The sequence below is a fragment of the Manis javanica genome, chromosome 3 (genome assembly GCF_040802235.1).
Source record: "Manis javanica isolate MJ-LG chromosome 3, MJ_LKY, whole genome shotgun sequence".
NCBI classification, from domain to species: Eukaryota; Metazoa; Chordata; class Mammalia; order Pholidota; family Manidae; genus Manis; species Manis javanica.
Window position 1 is genome coordinate 40,943,925 of NC_133158.1, and position 21,940 is coordinate 40,965,864.

The 21,940-nt window shown below is 42.4% G+C and overlaps 1 protein-coding gene across 6 annotated transcripts in view; it reads right to left on the reverse strand.

The window, feature by feature from the left end:
• Window positions 1–21,940, reverse strand: part of TRAPPC10 (trafficking protein particle complex subunit 10) — a 132,184-nt gene that overhangs the window by 5,437 nt on the left and 104,807 nt on the right. For all 6 annotated transcript variants that reach the window (XM_036994830.2, XM_073231267.1, XM_036994833.2 and 3 more), the window contains 6 exons: window positions 21,372–21,513; window positions 19,770–19,928; window positions 18,776–19,005; window positions 12,083–12,183; window positions 10,736–10,862; window positions 9,565–9,735 (listed from right to left, as the gene is read on the reverse strand). In XM_036994830.2, the coding sequence (XP_036850725.2) occupies window positions 9,565–9,735; window positions 10,736–10,862; window positions 12,083–12,183; window positions 18,776–19,005; window positions 19,770–19,928; window positions 21,372–21,513 (930 nt within the window). The remainder of the gene's footprint in view (window positions 1–9,564; window positions 9,736–10,735; window positions 10,863–12,082; window positions 12,184–18,775; window positions 19,006–19,769; window positions 19,929–21,371; window positions 21,514–21,940) is intronic.

The window sequence follows — 21,940 nt, forward strand, 5'->3', positions numbered from 1 at the left end:
TATGACCTAGCAGCTCCACCGAGGTATTCACCCAAGACGACTAAATATGTACATATATAAACACTTACACGGGGTTTCCATGGCATCATTTCTCACGACAGCCCCAAGGTGGAAACAAGCCAAATGTCCAGACATGGAATGGAGATACACGGAAAGGCAAAATGTGGTCTGCCCCCCAAACAGAACATCGTTCAACCACTTAAAGGAATGAAGTCCTGGCACAGCCCTGAGGACATAATGCTAAGTCAAGAAGCCTGCTGCAAGATCACCCATGAAGTGATCACAACTTATGAACTGCTCAGACAAGATGAGGGTGTGAGCAGCCCTGCCTCTGGACTAGTGGCCTTCTCGAGTTGAGAAGAGGAAGAGATGAGAAGTGGCTGCTACCAGGGAACAGGTTTCTTTCTGGATGACCAACATGATCTATAGTGAGATCACGGCTATGCTGGCACAAGTCTGTTACTCCCCTGTGTTCAGTGAGTTGCATGCGTCAAACAGGTGAACCTAAGGGCACATAAGTTATATCTCAAAGTTTTCTTAAAAGTGCTATCTATATTTCTCACTTCTGTCTTGAGAATGCCAGCTGAAGAGCTCCCTCTGGCCTTGTGCTCTGTGCACACAGTTCTTCAGGAAAACATTTCTATACTCCTCATCTGAAGGGGACACAAAAACGAGAGAGAAGTGAGAACTGCTAACTAGCATAATCATCTGCACCAAGTAAATCAGACTGAATTCATGCAGACTATTTACCAAACGTGATGTGACATTAACACATCAAAAAGTAGCCCACTGGTACTACAAAAAGAAATAGAGTGCTAGTGATTATGTTTAACTCCAATGCTAATAAAGACAGTTAAACAAAACAGAGCAGAACAGAGGCGGAGCCAAGATGGAGGCGTGAGTAGAGCAGCAGAAATCTCCTCCCAAAACTACATTATCTATGAAAATATAACAAAGACAACTCTTCCTAAAATAGAGACCAGAGGACACAGGACAACATCCAGACCACATCCACACCTGCGAGAACCCAGGGCCTCGTGAAGGGGGTAAGATACAAGCCCCAGCCCGGCAGGACCCGAGTGCCCCTGCCCCTAGCTCCCGGCAGGAGGAGAGGAGTCAGCAGGGAGGGAGCCTAGGACTGCTGAACACCCAGCCCCAGCCATCCGGACCAGAGCACAGACGCAGTGCATGCGCGGGATCCTGGATACTAGGGAAACAGGGCGGCAGGACCGGTGAGCGGGTGCCTGAGGCTGACGCCAGAGAACAAAGAAACGGGAGTGGCTTTATTTTTGTTGTTGTTGGCGACTGCTTTTTGGAAGCCTTAAAGGGACAAGGACCCCAATACTAGGGAAACAGGGCAGCAAGACCGGTGAGCAGGTGCCTGAGACCAGCGCCTGAGGAAAAGGAAAATCGCGTTTTTCCTTTTTTTAAAAAAATTATTTATTTAATTTTTTTTTCTTTTGTTGTTGCAGTTGTTCTTTTGGTTTGGAAAGTGCTTTTTGGAAGTCTTCAAGGGGCAGGACAGGACACTTAGCCCAGAGGCAGGGAATCTGGGGATCTCTGGGCACTCTAAGCCCCTGGGCAGCAGGGAGCACAGAGGCTCCTTACGGAGATAAATAGCCTCCCGGCCGCTCCCCCTCCAATGGGGATTCACCATTTTGGAGGAGCAGCCCAGCCAGGCCACACCAACAGCAACAGAGGAGATAAACTCCATAGCAACCAGGCAGGAAGCAGAAGCCCTGTCTGCGCACAGCTGCCCACCACAAGCCACTAGAGGTCGCTGTTCTCCCAGGAGAGGAAGGCCACAAACCAACAAGAAGGAAAGCTCTTCCAGCTGTCACTCATACCAGCTCTGCAAACTATCTCTATCACCATGAAAAGGCGAAATTACAGGCAGACAAAGATCACAGAGACAACACCTGAGAAGGAAACAGACCTAACCAGTCTTCCTGAAAATGAATTCAAAATAAAAATCATGAACATGCTGACGGAGATGCAGAGAAAAATGCAAGAGCAATCGGATGAAGTCTGGAGGGAAATCACAGATGTCAGGAAGGAGATCACAGAAGTGAAACAAACCCTGGAAGGATTTATAAGCAGAATGGATAAGATGCAAGAGGCCATTGAAGGAATAGAAACCAGAGAACAGGAACGTATAGAAGCTGACATAGAGAGAGATAAAAGGATCTCCAGGAACGAAACAATACTGAGAACTACGTGACCAAACCAAAAGGAATAATATCCGTCTTATAGGGGTACCAGAAGAAGAAAAGAGAGGAAAAGGGATAGCAAGTCTCTTTGAAGAAATAATTGCTGAAAACTTCCCCAAACTGGGGGAGGAAATAATCAAACAGACCACGGAAATACACAGAACCCCCAACAGAAAGGATCCAAGGAGGACAACACAAAGACACATAATAATTAAAATGGCAAGGAACAAGGACAAGGAAAGAGTTTTAAAGACAGCTAGAGAAAAAAAGGTCACCTATAAAGGAAAACCCATCAGGTTAACATCAGACTTTTCGACAGAAACCCTACAGGCCAGAAGAGAATGGCATGATATATTTCATGCAATGAAACAGAAGGGCCTTGAACCAAGGATACTGTACCCAGGACGACTATCATTTAAATATGATGGTGGGATTAAATAATTCCCAGACAAGCAAAAGTTGAGGGAATTTGCTTCCCACAAACCACCTCTACAGGGCATCTTACAGGGACTGCTCTAGATGGGAGCACCCCTAAAAAGAGCACAGAACAAAACACACAACATATGAAGAATGGAGGAGGAGGAATAAGAAGGGAGAGAAGAAAAGAATCCCCAGACAGTGTATATAACAGCTAATTAAGTGAGCTAAGTTAGGCAGTAAGATACGAAAAAGGCTAACATTGAACCTTTGGTAACCACGAATCTAAAGCCTGCAATGGCAGTAAGTACATATCTCTCAATAGTCACCCTAAATGTAAATGGACTTAATGCACCAATCAAAAGACACAGAGTAATAGATTGGATAAAAAAGCAAGACCCATCTATATGCTGCTTACAAGAAACTCACCTCAAACCCAAAGACATGCACAGACTAAAAGTCAAGGGATGGAAAAACATATTTCAGGCAAACAACAGTGAGAAGAAAGCAGGGGTTGCAGTACTAATAACAGACAAAATAGACTTCAAAACAAAGAAAGTAACAAGAGATAAAGAAGGACACTACATAATGATAAAGGGCTCAGTCCAACAAAATCATATAACCATTCTAAATATATATGCACCCAACACACGAGCACCAGCATATGTGAAACAAATACTAACAGAACTAAAGAGGGAAATTGACTGCAATGCATTAATTTTAGGAGACTTCAACATACCACTCACCCCAAAGGATAGATCCACCAGGCAGAAAATAAGTAAGGACACACAGGCACTGAACAACACACTAGAACAGATGGACCTAATAGACATCTATAGAACTCTACATCCAAAAGCAACAGGATATACATTCTTCTCAAGTGCACATGGAACATTCTCCAGAATAGACCACATACTAGCTCACAAAAAGAGCCTCAGTAAATTCCAAAATACTGAAATTCTACCAACCAATTTTTCAGACCACAAAGGTATAAAACTAGAAATTCTACAAAGAAAACAAAAAGGCTCACAAACACATGGAGGCTTAACAACATGCTTCTAAATAATCAATGGATCAATGAACAAATCAAAATAGAGATCAAGGAATATATAGAAACAAATGACAACAACAACACAAAGCCCCAACTTCTGTGGGACGCAGCGAAAGCAGTCTTAAGAGGAAAGTATATAGCGATCCAGGTACACTTGAAGAAGGAAGAACAATCCCAAATGAATAGTCTAACATCACAATTATCGAAACTGGAAAAAGAAGAACAAATGAGGCCTAAAGTCAGCAGAAGGAGGGACTTAATAAAGATCAGAGAAGAAATAAACAAAATTGAGAAGAATAAAACAGTAGCAAAAATCAACGAAACCAAGAGCTGGTTCTTTGAGAAAATAAACAAAATAGATAAGCCTCTAGCCAAAATTATTAAGAGAAAAAGAGAATCAACACAAATCAACAGAATGAGAAATGAGAACGGAATAATCACAACAGACTCCACAGAAATACAAAGAATTATTAAGGACTACTATGAAAACCTATATGCCAACAAGCTGGAAAACCTAGAAGAAATGGACAACTTCCTAGAAAAATACAACTTCCCAAGACTGACCAAGGAAGAAACACAAAAGTTAAACAAACCAATTATGAGCAAACAAATTGAACTGGTAATCAAAAACTACCCAAGAACAAAACCCCGGAGCCGGACGGATTTACCTCGGGATTTTATCAGACACACAGAGAAGACATAATACCCATTCTACTTAAAGTGTTCCAAAAAATAGAAGAGGAGGGAATGCTCCCAAACTCATTCTATGAAGCCAACATCACCCTAATACCAAAACCAGGCAAAGACCCCACAAAAAAAGAAAATTACACACCAATATCCCTGATGAATGTAGATGCAAAAATACTAAATAAAATATTAGCAAACCGAATTAAAAAATATATCAAAAGGATCATACACCATGATCAAGTGGGATTCATCCCAGGGATGCAAGGATGGTACAACATTCAAAAATCCATCAACATCATCCACCACATCAACAACAAAAAAAACCCACATGATCATCTCCATAAATGCTGAAAAAGCATTCAACAAAATTCAACATCCATTCATGATAAAAACTCTCAGCAAAATGGGCATAGAGGGCAAGTACCTCAACATAATAAAGGCCATATATGATAAACCCACAGCCAACATCATACTGAACAGTGAGAAGCTGAAAGCTTTTCCTCTGAGATCGGGAACAAGACAGGGATGCCCACTCTCCCCACTGTTATTTAACATAGTACTGGAGGTCCTAGCCACGGCAATCAGACAAAACAAGGAAATACAAGGAATCCAGATTGGTAAAGAAGAAGTTAAACTGTCACTATTTGCAGATGATATGATATTATACATAAAAAACCCTAAAGACTCCACTCCAAAACTACTAGAACTGATATCGGAATACAGCAAAGTTGCAGGATACAAAATTAACACACAGAGATCTGTAGCTTTCCTGTACACTAACAATGAACCAATAGAAAGAGAAATCAGGAAAACAATTCCATTCACAATTGCATCAAAAAGAATAAAATACCTAGGAATAAACCTAACCAAAGAAGTGAAAGACCTATACCCTGAAAACTACAAGTCACTCTTAAGAGAAATTCAAGGGGACACTAACAAATGGAAACTCATCCCATGCTCATGGCTACGAAGAATTAATATTGTCAAAATGGCCATCCTGCCCAAAGCAATATACAGATTTGTTGCAATCCCTCTCAAATTACCAGCAACATTCTTCTATCAACTGGAGCAAATAATTCAAAAATTCATATGGAAACACCAAAGACCCCGAATAGCCAAAGCAATCCTGAAAAAGAAAAATAAAGTAGGGGGGATCTCACTCCCCAACTTCAAGCTCTACTATAAAGCCATAGTAATCAAGACAATTTGGTACTGGCACAAGAACAGTGCCACAGACCAGTGGAACAGATTAGAGACTCCAGACATTAACCCAAACAAATATGGTCAATTAATATTTGATAAAGGAGCCAAGGACATACAATGGCAAAATGACAGTCTCTTCAACAGATGGTGCTGGCAAAACTAGACAGCTACATGTAGGAGATTGAAACTGGATCATTGTCTAACCCCATATACAAAAGTAAACTCAAAATGGATCAAAGACCTGAATGTAAGTCATGAAACCATTGAACTCTTGGAAAAAAACAGGCAAAAACCTCTTAGACATCAACATGAGTGACCTCTTCTTGAACATATCTCCCCGGACAAGGAAAACAACAGCAAAAATGAACAAGTGGGACTATATTAAGCTGAAAAGCTTCTGTACAGCAAAAGACACCATCAATAGAACAAAAAAGAACCCTACAGTATGGGAGAATATATTTGAAAATGACTGATCCGATAAAGGCTTGACGTCCAGAATATATAAAGAGCTCACACGCCTCAACAAACAAAAAACAAATAACCCAATTAAAAAATGGGCAGAGGAACTGAACAGACAATTCTCCAAAAAGGAAATACAGATTGCCAACAGACACATGAAAAGATGCTCCACATCGCTAATTATCAGAGAAATGCAAATTAAAACTACAATGAAGTATCACCTCACACCAGTAAGGATGGCTGCCATCCAAAAGACAAACAACAACAAATGTTGGCGAGGCTGTGGAGAAAGGGGAACCCTCCTACACTGCTGGTGGGAATGTAAATTAGTTCAACCATTGTGGAAAGCAGTATGGAGGTTCATCAAAATGCGCAAAACAGACGTACCATTTGACCAAGGAATTCCACTCCTAGGAATTTACCCTAAGAACGCAGCAATCAAGTTTGAGAAAGACAGGTGCACCCCTATGTTTATCGCAGCACTATTTACAATAGCCAAGAATTGGAAGCAACCTAAATGTTCATTGGTAGAGGAATGGATAAAGAAGATGTGGTACATATACACAATGGAATACTACTCAGCCATAAGAAAAGGGCAAATCCTACCATTTGCAGCAACATGGATGGAGCTGGAGGGTATTGTGCTCAGTGAAATAAGCCAAGCAGAGAAAGAGAAATACCAAATGATTTCACTCATCTGAGGAGTATAAGAACAAAGGAAAAACTGAAGGAACAAAACAGCAGCGGAATTACAGAACCCAAAAATGGACTAACAGGTACCAAAGGGAAAGGGACTGGGGAGGATGGGTGGTTAGGGAGGGATAAGGTGGGGAAGAAGAAAGTGGGTATTAAGATTAGCATGCATGGGGGGGAGAGAGAAGGGGGAGGGCTGCCAACACAGAGAAGACAAGTAGTGATTCCACAACATTTGCTATGCTGTAATGTGGTTTATAGGGGGGATCTGGTATAGGGGAGAGCCTAGTAAACATAGTATTCTTCAGGTAAGTGTAGATTAAAGATGAAAAAAAAAAAAGAAAGAAAGAAAAGGGGGATTACTCCTTGATAGGATAAAACTAATGGTAAATTAAAGATTAACGCATGCTTTAAATATCCTTAATTTTGATCACTTAAAGGGTGTTCAGATGATTGGCTATGGAGGTACACTTTTCTGATAATATTCCTTTCTCTTAATTAAAAAAAAAAAAAAAAGCAGTTCCTGTGTGGTGACCTCCAATGAGTTCCACACAATGGTATAAAGGGCATATCAAAGTGTGGGCAAAGGGTCTGTTTGTTTTTATACAGAAGATCAAAGCCTAATTTGGCTACCCAGAAAATGAACTAAGGTACGATATGAAGAACTTCCAACACCAGCACTCTCTGGAAGACTCATACCAGAAGATGATCATCAAAAAACCTCCACAAAGATCCAGGCGATGCTGCAGTTGTAGCTGCATCCATCCCACCATTTCCTGGACTTGCCATTGGAATGAAGAAGGAGATATCTAAGCTGGCCTGTGCATACAGTAAAACAACAAATTTGACTGGATCTATACTGTTGGAACTCAACCAAGAATTAGGAGAAGTGCAAGTTGCAGTGCTCCAAAATCTTACGACTACAGACTATCTACGGTTAAAAGAACATATGGGATGTGAACAGTTCCCAGAAATGGGTTGCTTTGTCTGATTTCTCTCAGACTGTTCAAGTACAGTTGGACAATATCCATCATATCATAGACAAATTTTCACAAATGCCTAGGGTGCCTAACTGGTTTTCTTGGCTTCACTGGAGATGGCTGGTAATTATAGATCTGCTTTGTTTATGTAACTGTATTCCTATTATGTTAATATGTGTGCGCAATTTAGTTAGTAGTTTAAAACCTATACATGCTCAAGTTACTCTACAAGAAGATATGTCAAAGAAATAATCAATCCTACCATGTTTTCTTCCATCTGCTACCTCTATAGCATTACTTCTTCCTTCCTAATTACAACCCTTAAATAGAATTCATGCCTCATATCGAATTTACCGAGTATCATAATTCCTCCAAGTGGTAAAGATACCTCAAGACAAATGCTGGGCATAGAAGCCACAGGGCATAAATCTGCAAAGAAGTAAAAAAGCTAACCTTTTCAAACAATATGGCTTCTCTCTCACTTACCAACTTTACATCTCCCTGTATGGCCCCGGAAGATGACTGGTTAGCCAGAGACGGGTAAGATTCCTCAAGGGAGGAACAACCTAAGACAGGCACAGTCGCAGGGGGGCCATCAGGTGAGAAATCGGGGAACAACAGTGGTGAAGCTTAGAACCTCACCCCCCTGTTTTGAGAGAAAGCTTCTGCATCCGTGGATGTTTTATTGCCTTTGTCTAGCTTGGATTAGCACATAGTCTACAGGCACACACATGATCATCTAAAATTGCTCTCTTACAACACTAAACTATGTTTATCTTGCATCTACCTACCACTTCAGCATTTTATTAAAAATAAAAATAATAATAATAATAAAGGGAGAAATGTGGGATCCACATATAAATCAAGTATAAAAAATCAAACAAATATTCATATTTGACCTGATGGTTTATAGTTCATAATGCGTGATCAAAACCGAAAGTTTCTGTGATGACTGCCCTTGTACTGTTCACCATGTAAGAACTTATTCACTATGTAAGAATTCGTTCACCATGTAAGAACTTGTTCGTTATGCTTCAGAAGATTGGAGACTGACGAGAATTAGGCTTGAGATGGATTAATGATTGTGCATTGAGCACTGACACCCCCATACAGAATTTTATTGTTGTTAACAACCATTTGATCAATAAATATGAGAGATGCCCTCTCAAAAAGAAAAAAAAAAAACAGAGCAGAACAAATAGTGTTTTGGTTGGAAAGAAGTATTAAAAATCTGCCAACACCAAGAGCTATGAATACAAACACCTTCTCAAAGTGCTGTAGGACAACTTCAGTAGTAAAGAGAAACACCACAAAGTTTTATATTTACATTTACATTTACCTATCACAGAACCCAACAATCCCACTGAAGGGACAAAAACACAACTGAATCTCCTCACCAGGCATGAAGCCACCTTCAGCCCCACTCTTAATGAGCAGGGTGTGGAGAAGCTTCATGGTAGTAAGTTTCTGTGATACTTTGTTTTCCTCTCAAAAAACTGGAGACCTGCCTTTATAAAGTAATCCCCCTGTGTAGCAACTAATGATCAAGATGAAATGACTAAGAAAAAGTTTCAGGACATCAGTAGGTCAATGTACTGAAGAGAAGAGGGACAATAGGGAAGGGGTCTTGGGTCTTCACACCCAGCTCACAGCAAGCATGCATGGGGATCAGGCATATCACTGAGGAAGACCTGGGGCTCCAAAGTATGGTCACTGGCGATCTGTTTACTGTGTTTATTCTTTTCCTTGACCACTTGCTTCATAATATTCAAAGATTTTGTCTGATTTTTTTCAATCATAAAGAATACAATGCTACCTTTCATTCTGCTCCACATCCCCACCAAAAAAGTAACACAATACATACGAAAAAGTTTTCCACTTGGAAGTCATAAGTATACGGCTTTAAGGAGATAGACAGCTGCTTGGCAGAAGCTGGGGAGAAGCCCACGGAGAACTGGCCACGCAGCGGAGGCGGGGGCACTCCCGCCCACTTCAGCTCCCAGACGAAGAACACCGACTGCTTGCTGCGGAGAGGCTGCAACGAAGAGTTGGCTGTCACTGCACTCACAGGAGACAGGGCCAACAGGCCACCCACAGTGCACTTGGCACAATGGGAACGCATGCCCAAGGCGAGAGGTGGGCTGCCAGAGCCTGCTCCCACGCCCGCCCTCCCACCCCCGCTCATCCTGCCCAGCCCTCCCCCAAAGAAGACTGCAAGAAGTTGGCAAAAAGGTTCTGAGGTTTTATGATTCCATGGGCTCATGGCATAGGGGTTCATAAAAAATGCTCAAAGAACATTTATTGGTATACTGTATACCATACATTTCCAAAATGGGAAATGCCATCAACCACTTAAAAAGGACATCTTTACATCCATGCCAGTTACTGTGCATTTAATATAAGTTACATGAGGAACTAGCACCACCTCAGACAAAGTCCACAGCTATAAGCACAGGGACAGACTTGGGTAGCATTTGAAATGGGGCAAACGTTAGCTGGGAAAATTCTCTGAAAATGCTAAAGATTAGCCATCATTAAGAAAAACTTTGATCTTCTAAGCACTCAACATTTACTGTCTAAACACATGACAAATGAAGATAAGAGGTAAGGTCACAACAACCAGATGGCATGAGCATGAATGTGGCTCCTTCACAAGCTGCACCAGCCCCTAAGGTCTCTGCCCTGGGCACAGGCAGGACGGGACACATGGCACGATCTCCTGGGGTCACGTGCCCATGCCGAATACAGAGGCTCAAGAATGAGCTGCGCATAGAGCTGGGCGATTTAAGATTTACACCCGTCAGTCTCTCTCATAACCCACCCACCATACCACCTGGCCCACAGGGAAACGCAGACATGCACACTACTGCAGCCAAGCTGAGGACTCAGGCTATCACAAATCACCACCAGTAAGACTGTCCCTGTACTGGAAGGCCCAGTCAGTGTCATTTTCATCAAAACGCTATGCATACTCCATCATCCTTATCTTACCCTGCATTCTGTTGAGTTTATGCTCAACTCTAGAAAACAGGTACCTGCTGGGATCTTGTGTTCAGCGGAATCAGTTGCAAGTCGGTACTATCACCAATATCTGCAAGATTACTATCTGACAGCTGAAAGTCAAGTTCTGACAAATTCTGGACGGAAACTTGAACATACTTCCTAAAGCAGAAAAATAAAAAATATGATCTTGACACTTAAGAACTTTATTAAGTATATTTTAGCTTTGTTAAAAAGACCTTTCTTAGGGAATCAAAAAAGTGACACAGTAAATTAATAGCTAGTTAGTACACATATTTCTACTTCTGATTTCACATGTACAAGTGTCACAAAAAACCCTAATCTTTCTAGGAAAGCTATTTCTGGGGAAAAATGGATCAAAGGACGTTGTTTCTGATCCAGCATTATTACATGATCATAACTGATTTTCCTAAACACAGAACAGGTTTTAGTAAGTCATATAGGAAAGAAACAAGTAGGGGTTCACTTCAATTCTGTGGCAGTGAAGAGGAGCTTTAAAAGGCCAGTCTTACCATTAGTATCTATCTAGTTTCCTCACTGTAATTTGAAGGAAGGAAAATAGTGCTAGTACAATGTCCCACTCTAAGTATGGCTCTGACCTTTTTGTTTCCAATTACACAAACATCACTGATGAAAGCAAAGGGAATGTACAGCGAGAGGCCAGGCCCCCGAGCCCTGGGGTCATCGTCAGCATCATCACCTGGGGGGGCACAAACAGGCCCCGTGTGTGTGGACCCAGGGACACAGCAGCACAGGACACCACCAAGCTTTCTTGTGCAAAGGCTGAATCTGAATCTAGTCCAGCCTCTGTAGCAATGAGTGGCTGGCTCTCAGCTGGGCCGTGTCTGCAGGCGGTTTTGGCTGTCACACCAGGGGTGTGGAGGATGGGGAGTGCCCCTGTATCCAGGGGCCCCAGAGCCCACAACAAAGGGCCCCCTGACCCAAAGTGCCAGGGCTGCTGGGAAGCCTCGCTGCACAGGTGACTGAGCTTCGACAGGTAAGCAAACCCAGAGGACAAGCCAGTCAGACCCACAGGGGGGGCCTGCTAGAGGACAGCTAACCCAAGGTTGTCAAGGGGTCAGTGGCTTGAAAAATTGTAGCCAAATGCAGACTTGGTTTAGATCCCACAGTCCACAAGCCAACTGTGCAAAGTCCTTTTGGAGGCAGCTAGGGTGACGTGAATTTAGACTGGATGCTATAGGACCCCAGGGGTTCCTGTGAGTTTCAGCAGGTGGACAGTGGCATCATGGTTACCCAGGACAACACACCAAGTGTCACCAAGGCCAAGCTCAGAATGATAAGGGTCTCCCTGTAGGAGAGCCTAGGCCAGGAGCAAGGCCTGGAATCCACGCCCCCTTTACCGTGTGCCAGCTGACAGCAGAGTGTGTGTGGTCCTGAAGGGCACACTGAATGTCAGTGCGATGACGGTGGAGTAGATGGACCATGGGCAGTCGATGGACACCTGAGGAGAAACAGACGTGCACTCAGACCACTGGCCTGCCTACACAGCTGCCACCAGCACCAGACACCCAAGTCCACAGTGCTGCCAACTGCCAGACACTGGATGGCTTTTCCATTCCTTATGCAGACAGGAAAAGCCTGATAAACACATGCACAGGGAGAGATATGAAGCTATGTACACAGGCAAGAAAAACAGGACACGAAACTGGCAGAACTCCCAGGAGTCACCAGGTCTTAAAGGCTCTAAGCAGGTGCTGCAGTGCACAGTGTGAACTCACCTGGCTATGCTCACAACCTGTGGCCACGATGCCAGGGGTAGGTCATGTGCAGGAAGCTATGACAAAATGCTTTAATCGCTATGTCCAAATGACATAATCCACATAATCAATCATGAACTGTCAAAACATTAAACAAATTATCCAAACACTTAATCCATTATGAAGCTGAATACATAACTGAAAACCAATCAGGTTTTGGATGCAGCATAGACCAAGCTATTAACTCCCTTAAGGGCAGAAACCAGGTCTCAAGCTTCATTTTTATTTTCCTCAAGGAACAAATGAATATACTGAGTAAAGAATACTTGTTCATTCAGCACTATGTACTCTTGCTGAAATAATTATCATCTTTCCCTCCTGAACTCTGTTATCACATAAGAAGGGAAGAAACTTCAAGGCACGAAAATCAAAACACTAACCCTGAGGAGACTGCTGATTAGAAAATGCTGACTTGTCTGTCCTATGCAATCATCATCTTGCAGCAACTGTGTTTCTTAGCCTTTGAGCCAACTGCTTTTGTGCATATGTGTCTTTTAAAAAATTATTCAGTTTATTTAAATTGAAAAAAAAAAAGGTCCAGCAATTTCTGGCAACCATAAATCTGTTTTCTGTACCTATGAGCTTTGTTTCTGTTTCTGTTTTAAGATTCCACACATAAAATAAATCATACAGTATTTGTCTTTCTCCATCTGACCTATTAGACATAGGTCCATTCACATTGTCACAAATGTTAAGATTCCCTTCCTTTTCTGTGGCTCAGTAGTATTCCATGCATTCATGTGCTACATCATCTTTACCTGTCCGTCTCTCTGCGAACATGTAGTTTGCTGCCGTATCTTGGCTACTGTAAATGATGCTGTGGTGAATGTGTGTGTGTGTGCGCATGTGCATGCGTGCATGTGTATGTGTGTGTGTTTTCAAGTTGAGTGTTTTCATTTTCTTTGGATAAATACCCAGAATTAGAACTGATGGATCATAAGGTAATTCTATTTTTCATTTTTTGAGGAGCATCCATAGTTTTCCATTGTGGCTACACCAATTTTTATTCCCACCAACAGTGTACAAGGGTTCCCTTTTCTCTACATTCTCAAAAACACTCATTATTTCTTGTCTTTTAATAGCCATTCTGACAGGTGTGAGGTGCTATCTCATTGGGGCTGTGATTTGCATTTCCCTGACAATTAGCAAGTGGAGCATCTTTTCATGCACCTGTTGTCCACCTGTATGTCTTCTTTAGAAAAATTTCTATTCAGATCTTCTGCCCATTTTTTAATCAGATTGTTGGCTATTAAGCTGTACAAGTTCTTTATATACTTAGTACTAACCCCTTATCGGATCATGTGCTTTGTGAATATTTTGTTGGTGGTTCCCTTCGCTGAGCAGAAGCATTTTGGTTTGATGTCGTCCTGCTACTTTATTTTCACCTTTCTTGCTTTTGCTTCTGGTGTCAGATTAGTAAAATCATTGCCAAGGCTGGTATCAGGAGCTTACCACCTTCTAAGAGTTTTATTGCTTCAGGTCTTACATTCAAGTTTTTAATCCAATTTGAACTATGTGTTAGATAGTGGTCTAGATTCATTCTTTTGCATGTAGTCATCCAGTTTTTCCAACACCATTTATTGGAGAGACCAACCTTTCTCCATTATATATTCTTGGCTCCACTGTTGTAAATTAATTGGCCATATGCACATGGGGTGATTTCTGAGCTCTCTATCTGTTCCACTGACCTATATGTCTGTACTTATGCTAATCCAATACTGCTTTAAAAAATTACTATAGCTTTGCAATATAGTTTGAAATTAGGGGGCATGATACCTCCAGCTTTGTTCTTCTTTCTCAAGATTGCTTTGGCTACCTGGGGTCTTTTTGGGTTCCACACAAATTTTAGGACTGTTTGTTCTATTTCTGTGAAAAATGCCATTGGAATTTTGACAGTGGTTGTGTGGAATTGGTACATTGTTTTGGGTAGTTTGGAGAGCATAACAATATTAATTCTTCCAATCCAGGAGCACAGAACATTTTTCCATTTATTTGTGCCTTCTTTAATTTCTTCAATCAATGTTCTAGTTTTCAATAAACAGGCCTTTCACCTCCTTGGTTAAATTTATTCCCAGGTATTTTATTGTTTGATGCAGTTATAAATGGGATTGTTTTATTTCTCTGATAGTTCTTTATGAGTACAGAAATATAACAGATTTTTGTGTATTGCTTTTGTATCCTACAACTTTACGCAATTTGTTTATTAGTTCTAACAGTTTTCTCAAGGAATCTTTAGGGTTTTCTATGTAGAGTATCATATCATCTACAAATAGTGACAGTTTTACTTGTTCCTTTCCAGTCTGTATGTCTTTCTCCCCCCTTGCCTAACTGCTGTGGCCTGAACTTCCAACACTATGTTGAATGAAACTGGTGAGAGTGGGCATCCTTGTCTGGTTCCTTGTCTTACAAGAAAAGCTTTAAGCTTTTCACCACTGAGTATGTTAGCTGTGGTTTATCACACATGGCCTTTATTACGTTGACCTCAATACCTGTGTACCCTGCTTTGTTCCCTGTATATCTTCTTTGTTAAGAGTTTTTATCATAAATGGTTGTTGAATTTGGCCAAATGCTCTTTCTGCATCTACTGAGATGATCATATGATTTTTATCCTTCATTTTATTACTGTCTGATCTTGTTACTGGTTCATTTTGCCACAATTACTGATAGGCAGATGTTGAACTATCCTTGCATACCTGGAATAAATCCCACTTGATCATGGTTTATGACCCTTTCAATATCCTGTTGAATTTGCTTTGCTAGTATTTTGCTGAGGATTTGTGCACCCATGTTCATTAGGGATATTGGCCTGCAATTTCCTTCTCTTGCAGTGTCCTTGTATGGTTTTGGTATCAGAGTAATGCTGGCCTCATTAGTCTGGAAGAGATCCAACCTCTCCCCTTTTTTTAGAAGAGTTTGAGAAGGATTGTATTAATTCTTCTTTGAATGTTTGGTAGAATTCACCAGTGAAGCCATCTGACTTTCATTTGTTCGAAGATTTTTCATTACTGTCAATCTTACTAGTAAATGGCCTGTTCAGATTTTCTATTTCATCATGATTCAATCTTAATCGGTTCTGTTTCTAAGAATTTATCCATTTCTTCTAGGTTGTCCAATTTACTGGCATATAATCATTCATAGTAGTCTCATGATTGTTTCTATTTATGTAACATCAGTTACATAACACCTCTTTCATTTCTGATTTTATTTGCTTGAGTCTTCTCTTTCTTTCTTGGTAAGTCTAGCTAAAAGTGCCAATTCTACCTTTCCAAAGAATGAGCTCTAAATCAGTTCAGTTTTGATTGCTCTTTTCTATTATCTTTTTGGTCTGTTTCATTTATTCTCTAAGCTTTGTTATTTCCTTCCTTCTACTAACTCTGGGCTTCAATTATTTTTTTCCTAGTTCCCTGTGATAAAAAGTTAAGCTGTTTGACACTTTTCTTATTTCCTGAGGTGTAAGTATGTACCACTGTGAGCTTCCTTCTTAGACATGCTTTTGCTGCCTCCCACAAACTCCGGTATGGTACAATTCCATTTCTGTTGTTTCAAGGATTTCCCCCTCTTTGATGCATTAGTTGTTCAGTACCATGTTGTTTAATCTCCACACACGTGAATTTTCCAGTTTTTTTTTCCATGAAATTACTTTTTAGTTTCCTACCATTGTGGTTGAAAAAGATACTTGATATGACTTCAATCCTCTCAAATTTGTTAAGACTTGTTTTGTGGCTGAACATACAATCTATCTTGGAAAATGTTTCATGTGCACTTGAGAAAAATGTGTACTCTGTTGCTTTTGGATAGAATGTTCTAAAAATATCCATTAAGTCTGTCTGGCTTAACATATTGTTTATAGACAATGTTTCCTTACTGATTTTCTGTTTGAATTATCTATTCATGGATGTGAGTGGGGTACTGAAGCCTATTATTGTATTAGTGTCTATTTCTTCCTTTATGTCTTTTAATATTTACTTTATATATTTAGGTGCTCCTATGTTGGGTGCTTAAATATTTACAAATGTATCTTATTGTTAGATTGATCCCTTCATCATTACGTAATACCCTTCTTTGTGTTTTGTTACAGTCTTTGCTTTCAAGTCTATTTCGTCTGATAAAACTACCCAGCTTCCCTTCGGTTTCCGTTTACATGGAGTGTGTTTTTCCATCCCTTCACTTTCAGACTGCGTGTGTCCTTACATCTAAAGTGAGGCTCTTGCAGGCAGCATATAGAAGGGTCTTGTTTTTTTAATCCATTCAGTCACTCTGTTTCTCTTGATTGGAGAATTTAACCCATTTACATTCAGAGAAATTACTGATAGGTACGTGCTTATTGACATTCTGTTAATCGTTTTCTGGCTGTTTTTGTAGTTCTTCTCTGTTCCTTTCCTCTTCTCTTGCTCTGTTCCCTTGTGGTCTGATGACTTCCTTCAGTGGTATGCTTTATTCCTTCTCTTTATCTCTTGGGTATTTACTATAGGTTTTTGCTTTGAGGTTTACATATAACTCGTGTCCCTGTCAGTCTCTTAAAGTCGAGGACAAGTCAGGTCTGATCCCATCTAAAGCTCAGCATCACTCTCCCAGCCTGCGTTGTGTGGTTTTCATGCCATGTTACTCTTTTCACTTTGCATGTACCTTAGTTACTGTAACCATAGCTATTTCTACTACTCTTATCTCTTAACCTTCACACTAGCTTTATGAGCAGCTGATCAGCCGCCTATGCTATATATTTACCCTCCCGGTAAGATTTATACTATTTTGGGTGTTCTTGTTACTAATTAGGTCCCTTTCTTTTCGGGTTAAGCAAGTCCCTTCAACATTTCTTGTGAGGTCAGTTTAATGGGGATGAACTTCCGTTCTTCTGGAAAACTCCCTCCCTTCCTCAGTTCTGAATGATAACCTCGCTGGGCGGTGTTGGTTGGCACTTTGAATACATGTGCTGCTCCCTTCTGGCTGCACAGCTTCTGCTGAAGGATCTGCTTTTAAGACTCTCTCCTTATCTTTAACTTGACATTTTAATGTTACTGTGTCTTGGTGTGGGTCTCTGTGGGTTCACCTCATGTGGAACTCTTGGGCTTCCTGGACGTAGGTGTCTGTTTTCTTCCCCAGGTTAGGGAAGTTTGCAGCCATTATTTCTTCAGATAATATTTCTGCTCCATATCTCTCTCTCGTTCTGGGGCCCTACAATGTGAATGTCAGTGTGTTTGATGTTGTCCGACAAGCCCCTTCAGCCACCTTCACTTTTCTCGTTTTCTCGTGGCTACTGTGACTGGGTGAGTTCCCCGGCTTTGCCTTGGAGATCGCTGACGCCTTCTGCTGCTCCCTCTAGTCTCCTGTTGAACCTTTCCAGCTCTGCGACTTCTGTTTGATACTTTCTTATATTTTCCATCTTTGTTCAAGTTCTCACTGTATTCATCCATTCTTCTCCCCTGTCCACTGAGTGTCTTTATGACCATTACTTGGACTCTGTCAGGTAAATTACTTACCTCTGCTTCATTAAGGTTTTTTCCTGAAGTTTTATCTTGTCCTTTAACTTGGAACATAGTCTTCTGTTTCTTCATTTTGCTTGACTGATGGTTTCTAAGCAGTACATGCCACAGCCGCCTCTCCCAGTCTTGAAGGAGTGGCTTTGTGCTGGAGATGAACCTTGCCATGCAGCCCTGCCCCAGCTGTTGGGTGTCTCTCCGGCCTCTATGCCTGTCCCAGCAGCCTGTTACATTGCTGACTGGAACCTAGATTGTTAAGCAGCAGCTTTAAAAGTCTGCAAATATATACAGTCCTACGGGGCCATAAGCATATACTTCTACACTTAGCTGTTCCAAAGCCCTCAGAACCAACATCTGTGTTACAAGATATGTACACGCCCAGAATAAACACAACACTAACCGCCATCTGTGAGCTGATGCCCTGCAGATCTGGGACCAAAGTCATGTACCTCAGGATACACAAAGACCAGAACCAGAGCATAAAACGACAGAGCCTCTTCCTTTTTAAGTCTGATGTGACACTGAGTGGACAGAAACTGAAGCACACCGAAACACAACTCCCTTTAGCCTAATCGCTAGGACAAAAACTGGGCCTATTTATCTCCATCCTTGCAAGGAGGACCCCTTATCTAAGAAGGGGTGATTCACAGATATAAATGGTAAACCTGATGAGAGCTTGCGTATCAGGAGTTGGAAAATTGCCACTTCAAATGAAGTCCTCTCCTGTGTCCTGTCTGCGTGCACAAGCAGGACAGGCATAGCTACCGCCACAAGCTGTGCAGTCCCAGCCCCTCCTTACTTTGTGGTCCGTGGTAGCCATGCAGTGGCCAGTTTCCTGTGTGTTCTTATGCTTCCTGTGGGGCTCTGTCATCCCCAGCACACTGCTCTCCCCTCCAGTTACTGGAGCTGAAGGTAAAGAGAGAACTTCCAGCTCAAACTCAATCAGGTGGTATGCAGGTGCGGCAGGCAGACCGATGCTCGTGACCTTGTCAGATGACTGGACCCAGAGCGACGCATCAGAAGCCTTTTCTAGGAAAGACAGAAAAAGTCACTTCCAATAGATTGTTTCCTCGTTCCTTTCTCTTCTGGAAGGTGATGGGCCCAGCAGTGAAGTTACAACTCAATTCCAGCTGTTCCTATGTACATGACAGAGTATGTCTTGGAAGAATTAAGGTGGGAGGGAAGCAGCAGGAAAATCAGAAACAAAAGCCCCTATGACAGAGCAACACTGCCTGACTGGGTGCTGGCTGCAGCCCAGAGAACTGTCTCTGAGCTCAGTCTGAGGGCAGAGAGAGACACTCCTATGTGGCACACCTAAGCACTGTCCACTTCCCCGCACTGTGTGCCCCACTCCACCCCACCAGCGGACGAGTTAATCCAGAGAGGGTCCCTCTCCACCCTCACACAGAGGGCCAGGGGAATGGAGGTTTAGGGCTTCTCACCAGAGCCTAAGAAGGCTAGTTTGCTTTTGCTCTTTGGGGAGAGGACTGGAGCGGGTAGAGGCGGGGAGAGAATCATTGTGGGGCCCGGGCACAGGGCTTCATGCTGCAACCCAAGTCCTCAGCAAGGTCAGCACCGCGTGGCCACACAGCACATACATGGCTCTCTGGTGATCCCTGCCAGTGTCGCACCCGGTCCCAGGGCAGGGTCACAGCCCAGCTACAGGTGGAATGGGACTGTGAAAGTCACAGGGAAAAGCAGAAGACCGGCTGAGGGATGGCAAGGATGACAGGCCCTTATCCTTGATGTGTGACAATGCCGTGCTCACCTTCGCTAGCTGACTGCCATCTTACCTCTTGCGTTAGAATAGATCACGGCTCTGTTCTCTGTGTGACACAGGATGAGCATGGCCTCCACATTGCTGAGCTGGAGGCTGTCCCCGTTTTTTACTGTATAATGGCCAGTAGTGACAGTGAACTTGACCTTCTGAGGAATACCAGCCAAAAGGCTATCTAAAGAAAAAAGATAGCAATTAGCATCACTATCAACCCAAGTACCTATGGTGGACCTACTGTGAGGTTAAAAGGACTCTGCTGCTTCTACTAGAAAAGATTTCCTTACTTTAGATACTCGCTAACTTGCTCAATTTCCATCACTCCACCCCCACTTTCATCTCCATTAAATGGACTGCAGGGTGGCAGGGGAAGGGGGGTGCTTGCTGAGAAAGAGAATCTGGGCCTAAGAGGTCCCCTCACCACCTTGGCTTAGAGACTAGGGATCAGGTGGCAAGCATGTCTACGAGGGTCTCAAAAATTATCTGCCGATAAGACGGTAAGAGAGAACCAAATAATGACGCTCAAGAATAAACTAACAAAGCTGAATTGCTGCTGCTATTCAGTTTTCTCTGGCTTTTCCAGGCTAGACTTTCGGGATCTTGGCCCAGAAAGAGCTTGTTCAGAGCTATAGCTACTGCTTTCTTCTAGACAAAAACAGAGGGGCAGGCATGGGCTGCGATTCCTGGGAATCCCACTCCAGGGAAGGCAGAAGGAAGAAGGCAAGAGACCAGAAACAAGGCGCAGTAGAGGCGAGACGGGTGGGAAGTTGTGTGGCCAGGAAGGGAGTGAGGGACGCCAGGGTGGGGTGGGTGCTGCGTCCCAGGGCCCTTGGCCTTTCTCCCCAAGGCTCTCTGATGGGAGACTGACTGTTGTATTCAGCATGTGAGGGTCTTTCCGGGGGGCCCATAGGAGGAGTCTAAAAGCGTAAAAAAGGGAGTATGTGGAGATTAAACAGAAAAAACACTACCCTTGATTTTTTCCCCCAAATGGAAGAAACAAGCAAATAAATTATCTCCAGCCTGAATGGAGACAGCCTCACTAGGGTTTTAATTAAGTGCCATGTGGTCTTCAATTATTTACACCAACTCCTAATTTTAGGACTTAATAGTAATAATAATAATAATAAACAGTAGCTTTGAATTTCTCAAATGCCACTTGACCAGGGTGTCAAATTTAGTCAACATTTTCAAAGGAGAAGACTTTTGATCAGAGAAAGAACATTAATAAATCTAGAGTTTAGCCTTTGAAACAGAACTCTAAGCAGGAAATTTCATGTACTCATTAAATTCTCTGCAACAGACATTAGCTGATACTGAGCTGATTTTTCTCTTTCTTACCTTTCTCATTTTCAGATACACCATTTTTACTAAACACGAAAGTTAGTGATTACAGGAAAGCAAATATTCAGGGGAACAAAAGAGTCACAGTCTATCAGTTCCCAGGCAGAATCTCCACTATGCCACCCAAAATATCTCCTACTAAAAGGGGCACAGCCACCAGGAGCGCAAGTCTGACAGTACAGAAAGCCCACCTTGCACCGGAGGCCTTTGTCAAGGGGCAGGTGCCGCACAGAGCGACGATAAGGCAGCCCTCGCCTCCTGCAGCACGCAGCCCACTCACCAGCTAGCGGCTCCACACGCAGCTGTGGCTCCTGGGAGTACACGTCATACTGCACCAGGGGGTAGATGGGGGGCAGCACGAACCACACAGGGCCCACCGAGGCACACAGCTGCCGCAGCGTGTATGTTCCCGGCTCCTTGGCCTAGGGTCAAAATCAAGCATTTGGAAAGCTGTCACCCGTTTGTGTAGCTATGAGCCCGAGAGAAGGTGGTGAGCACCCTCCTGGAAATGACCGTTTTTCCTACCCTCTTCATCCTCTGTTCTGCTTATGACTCCACACGGGGCTGCTCCAAAGGGCCTGCACACTCTCTCAGTACATGATGTTCTAGTAACTGACGTTTAAGTCTGACTTCGTGCTTCTAATAATGTATTTTCAATTTAATAAATCATAGTTGCACCATTCTCTTCTGAAAAGGTTTTTAAAGGAGACCTTCAGCATGAGATTTAAGAGCCACTCTAACTTACAGGATACACTGCACTGGAGGAAGATTCATAACAGAGTGGGTCAGAACAGTTCTGACAACCATGCAGCCAACAAAAGGAAAATGATGTTTAACATGAAAATGCAC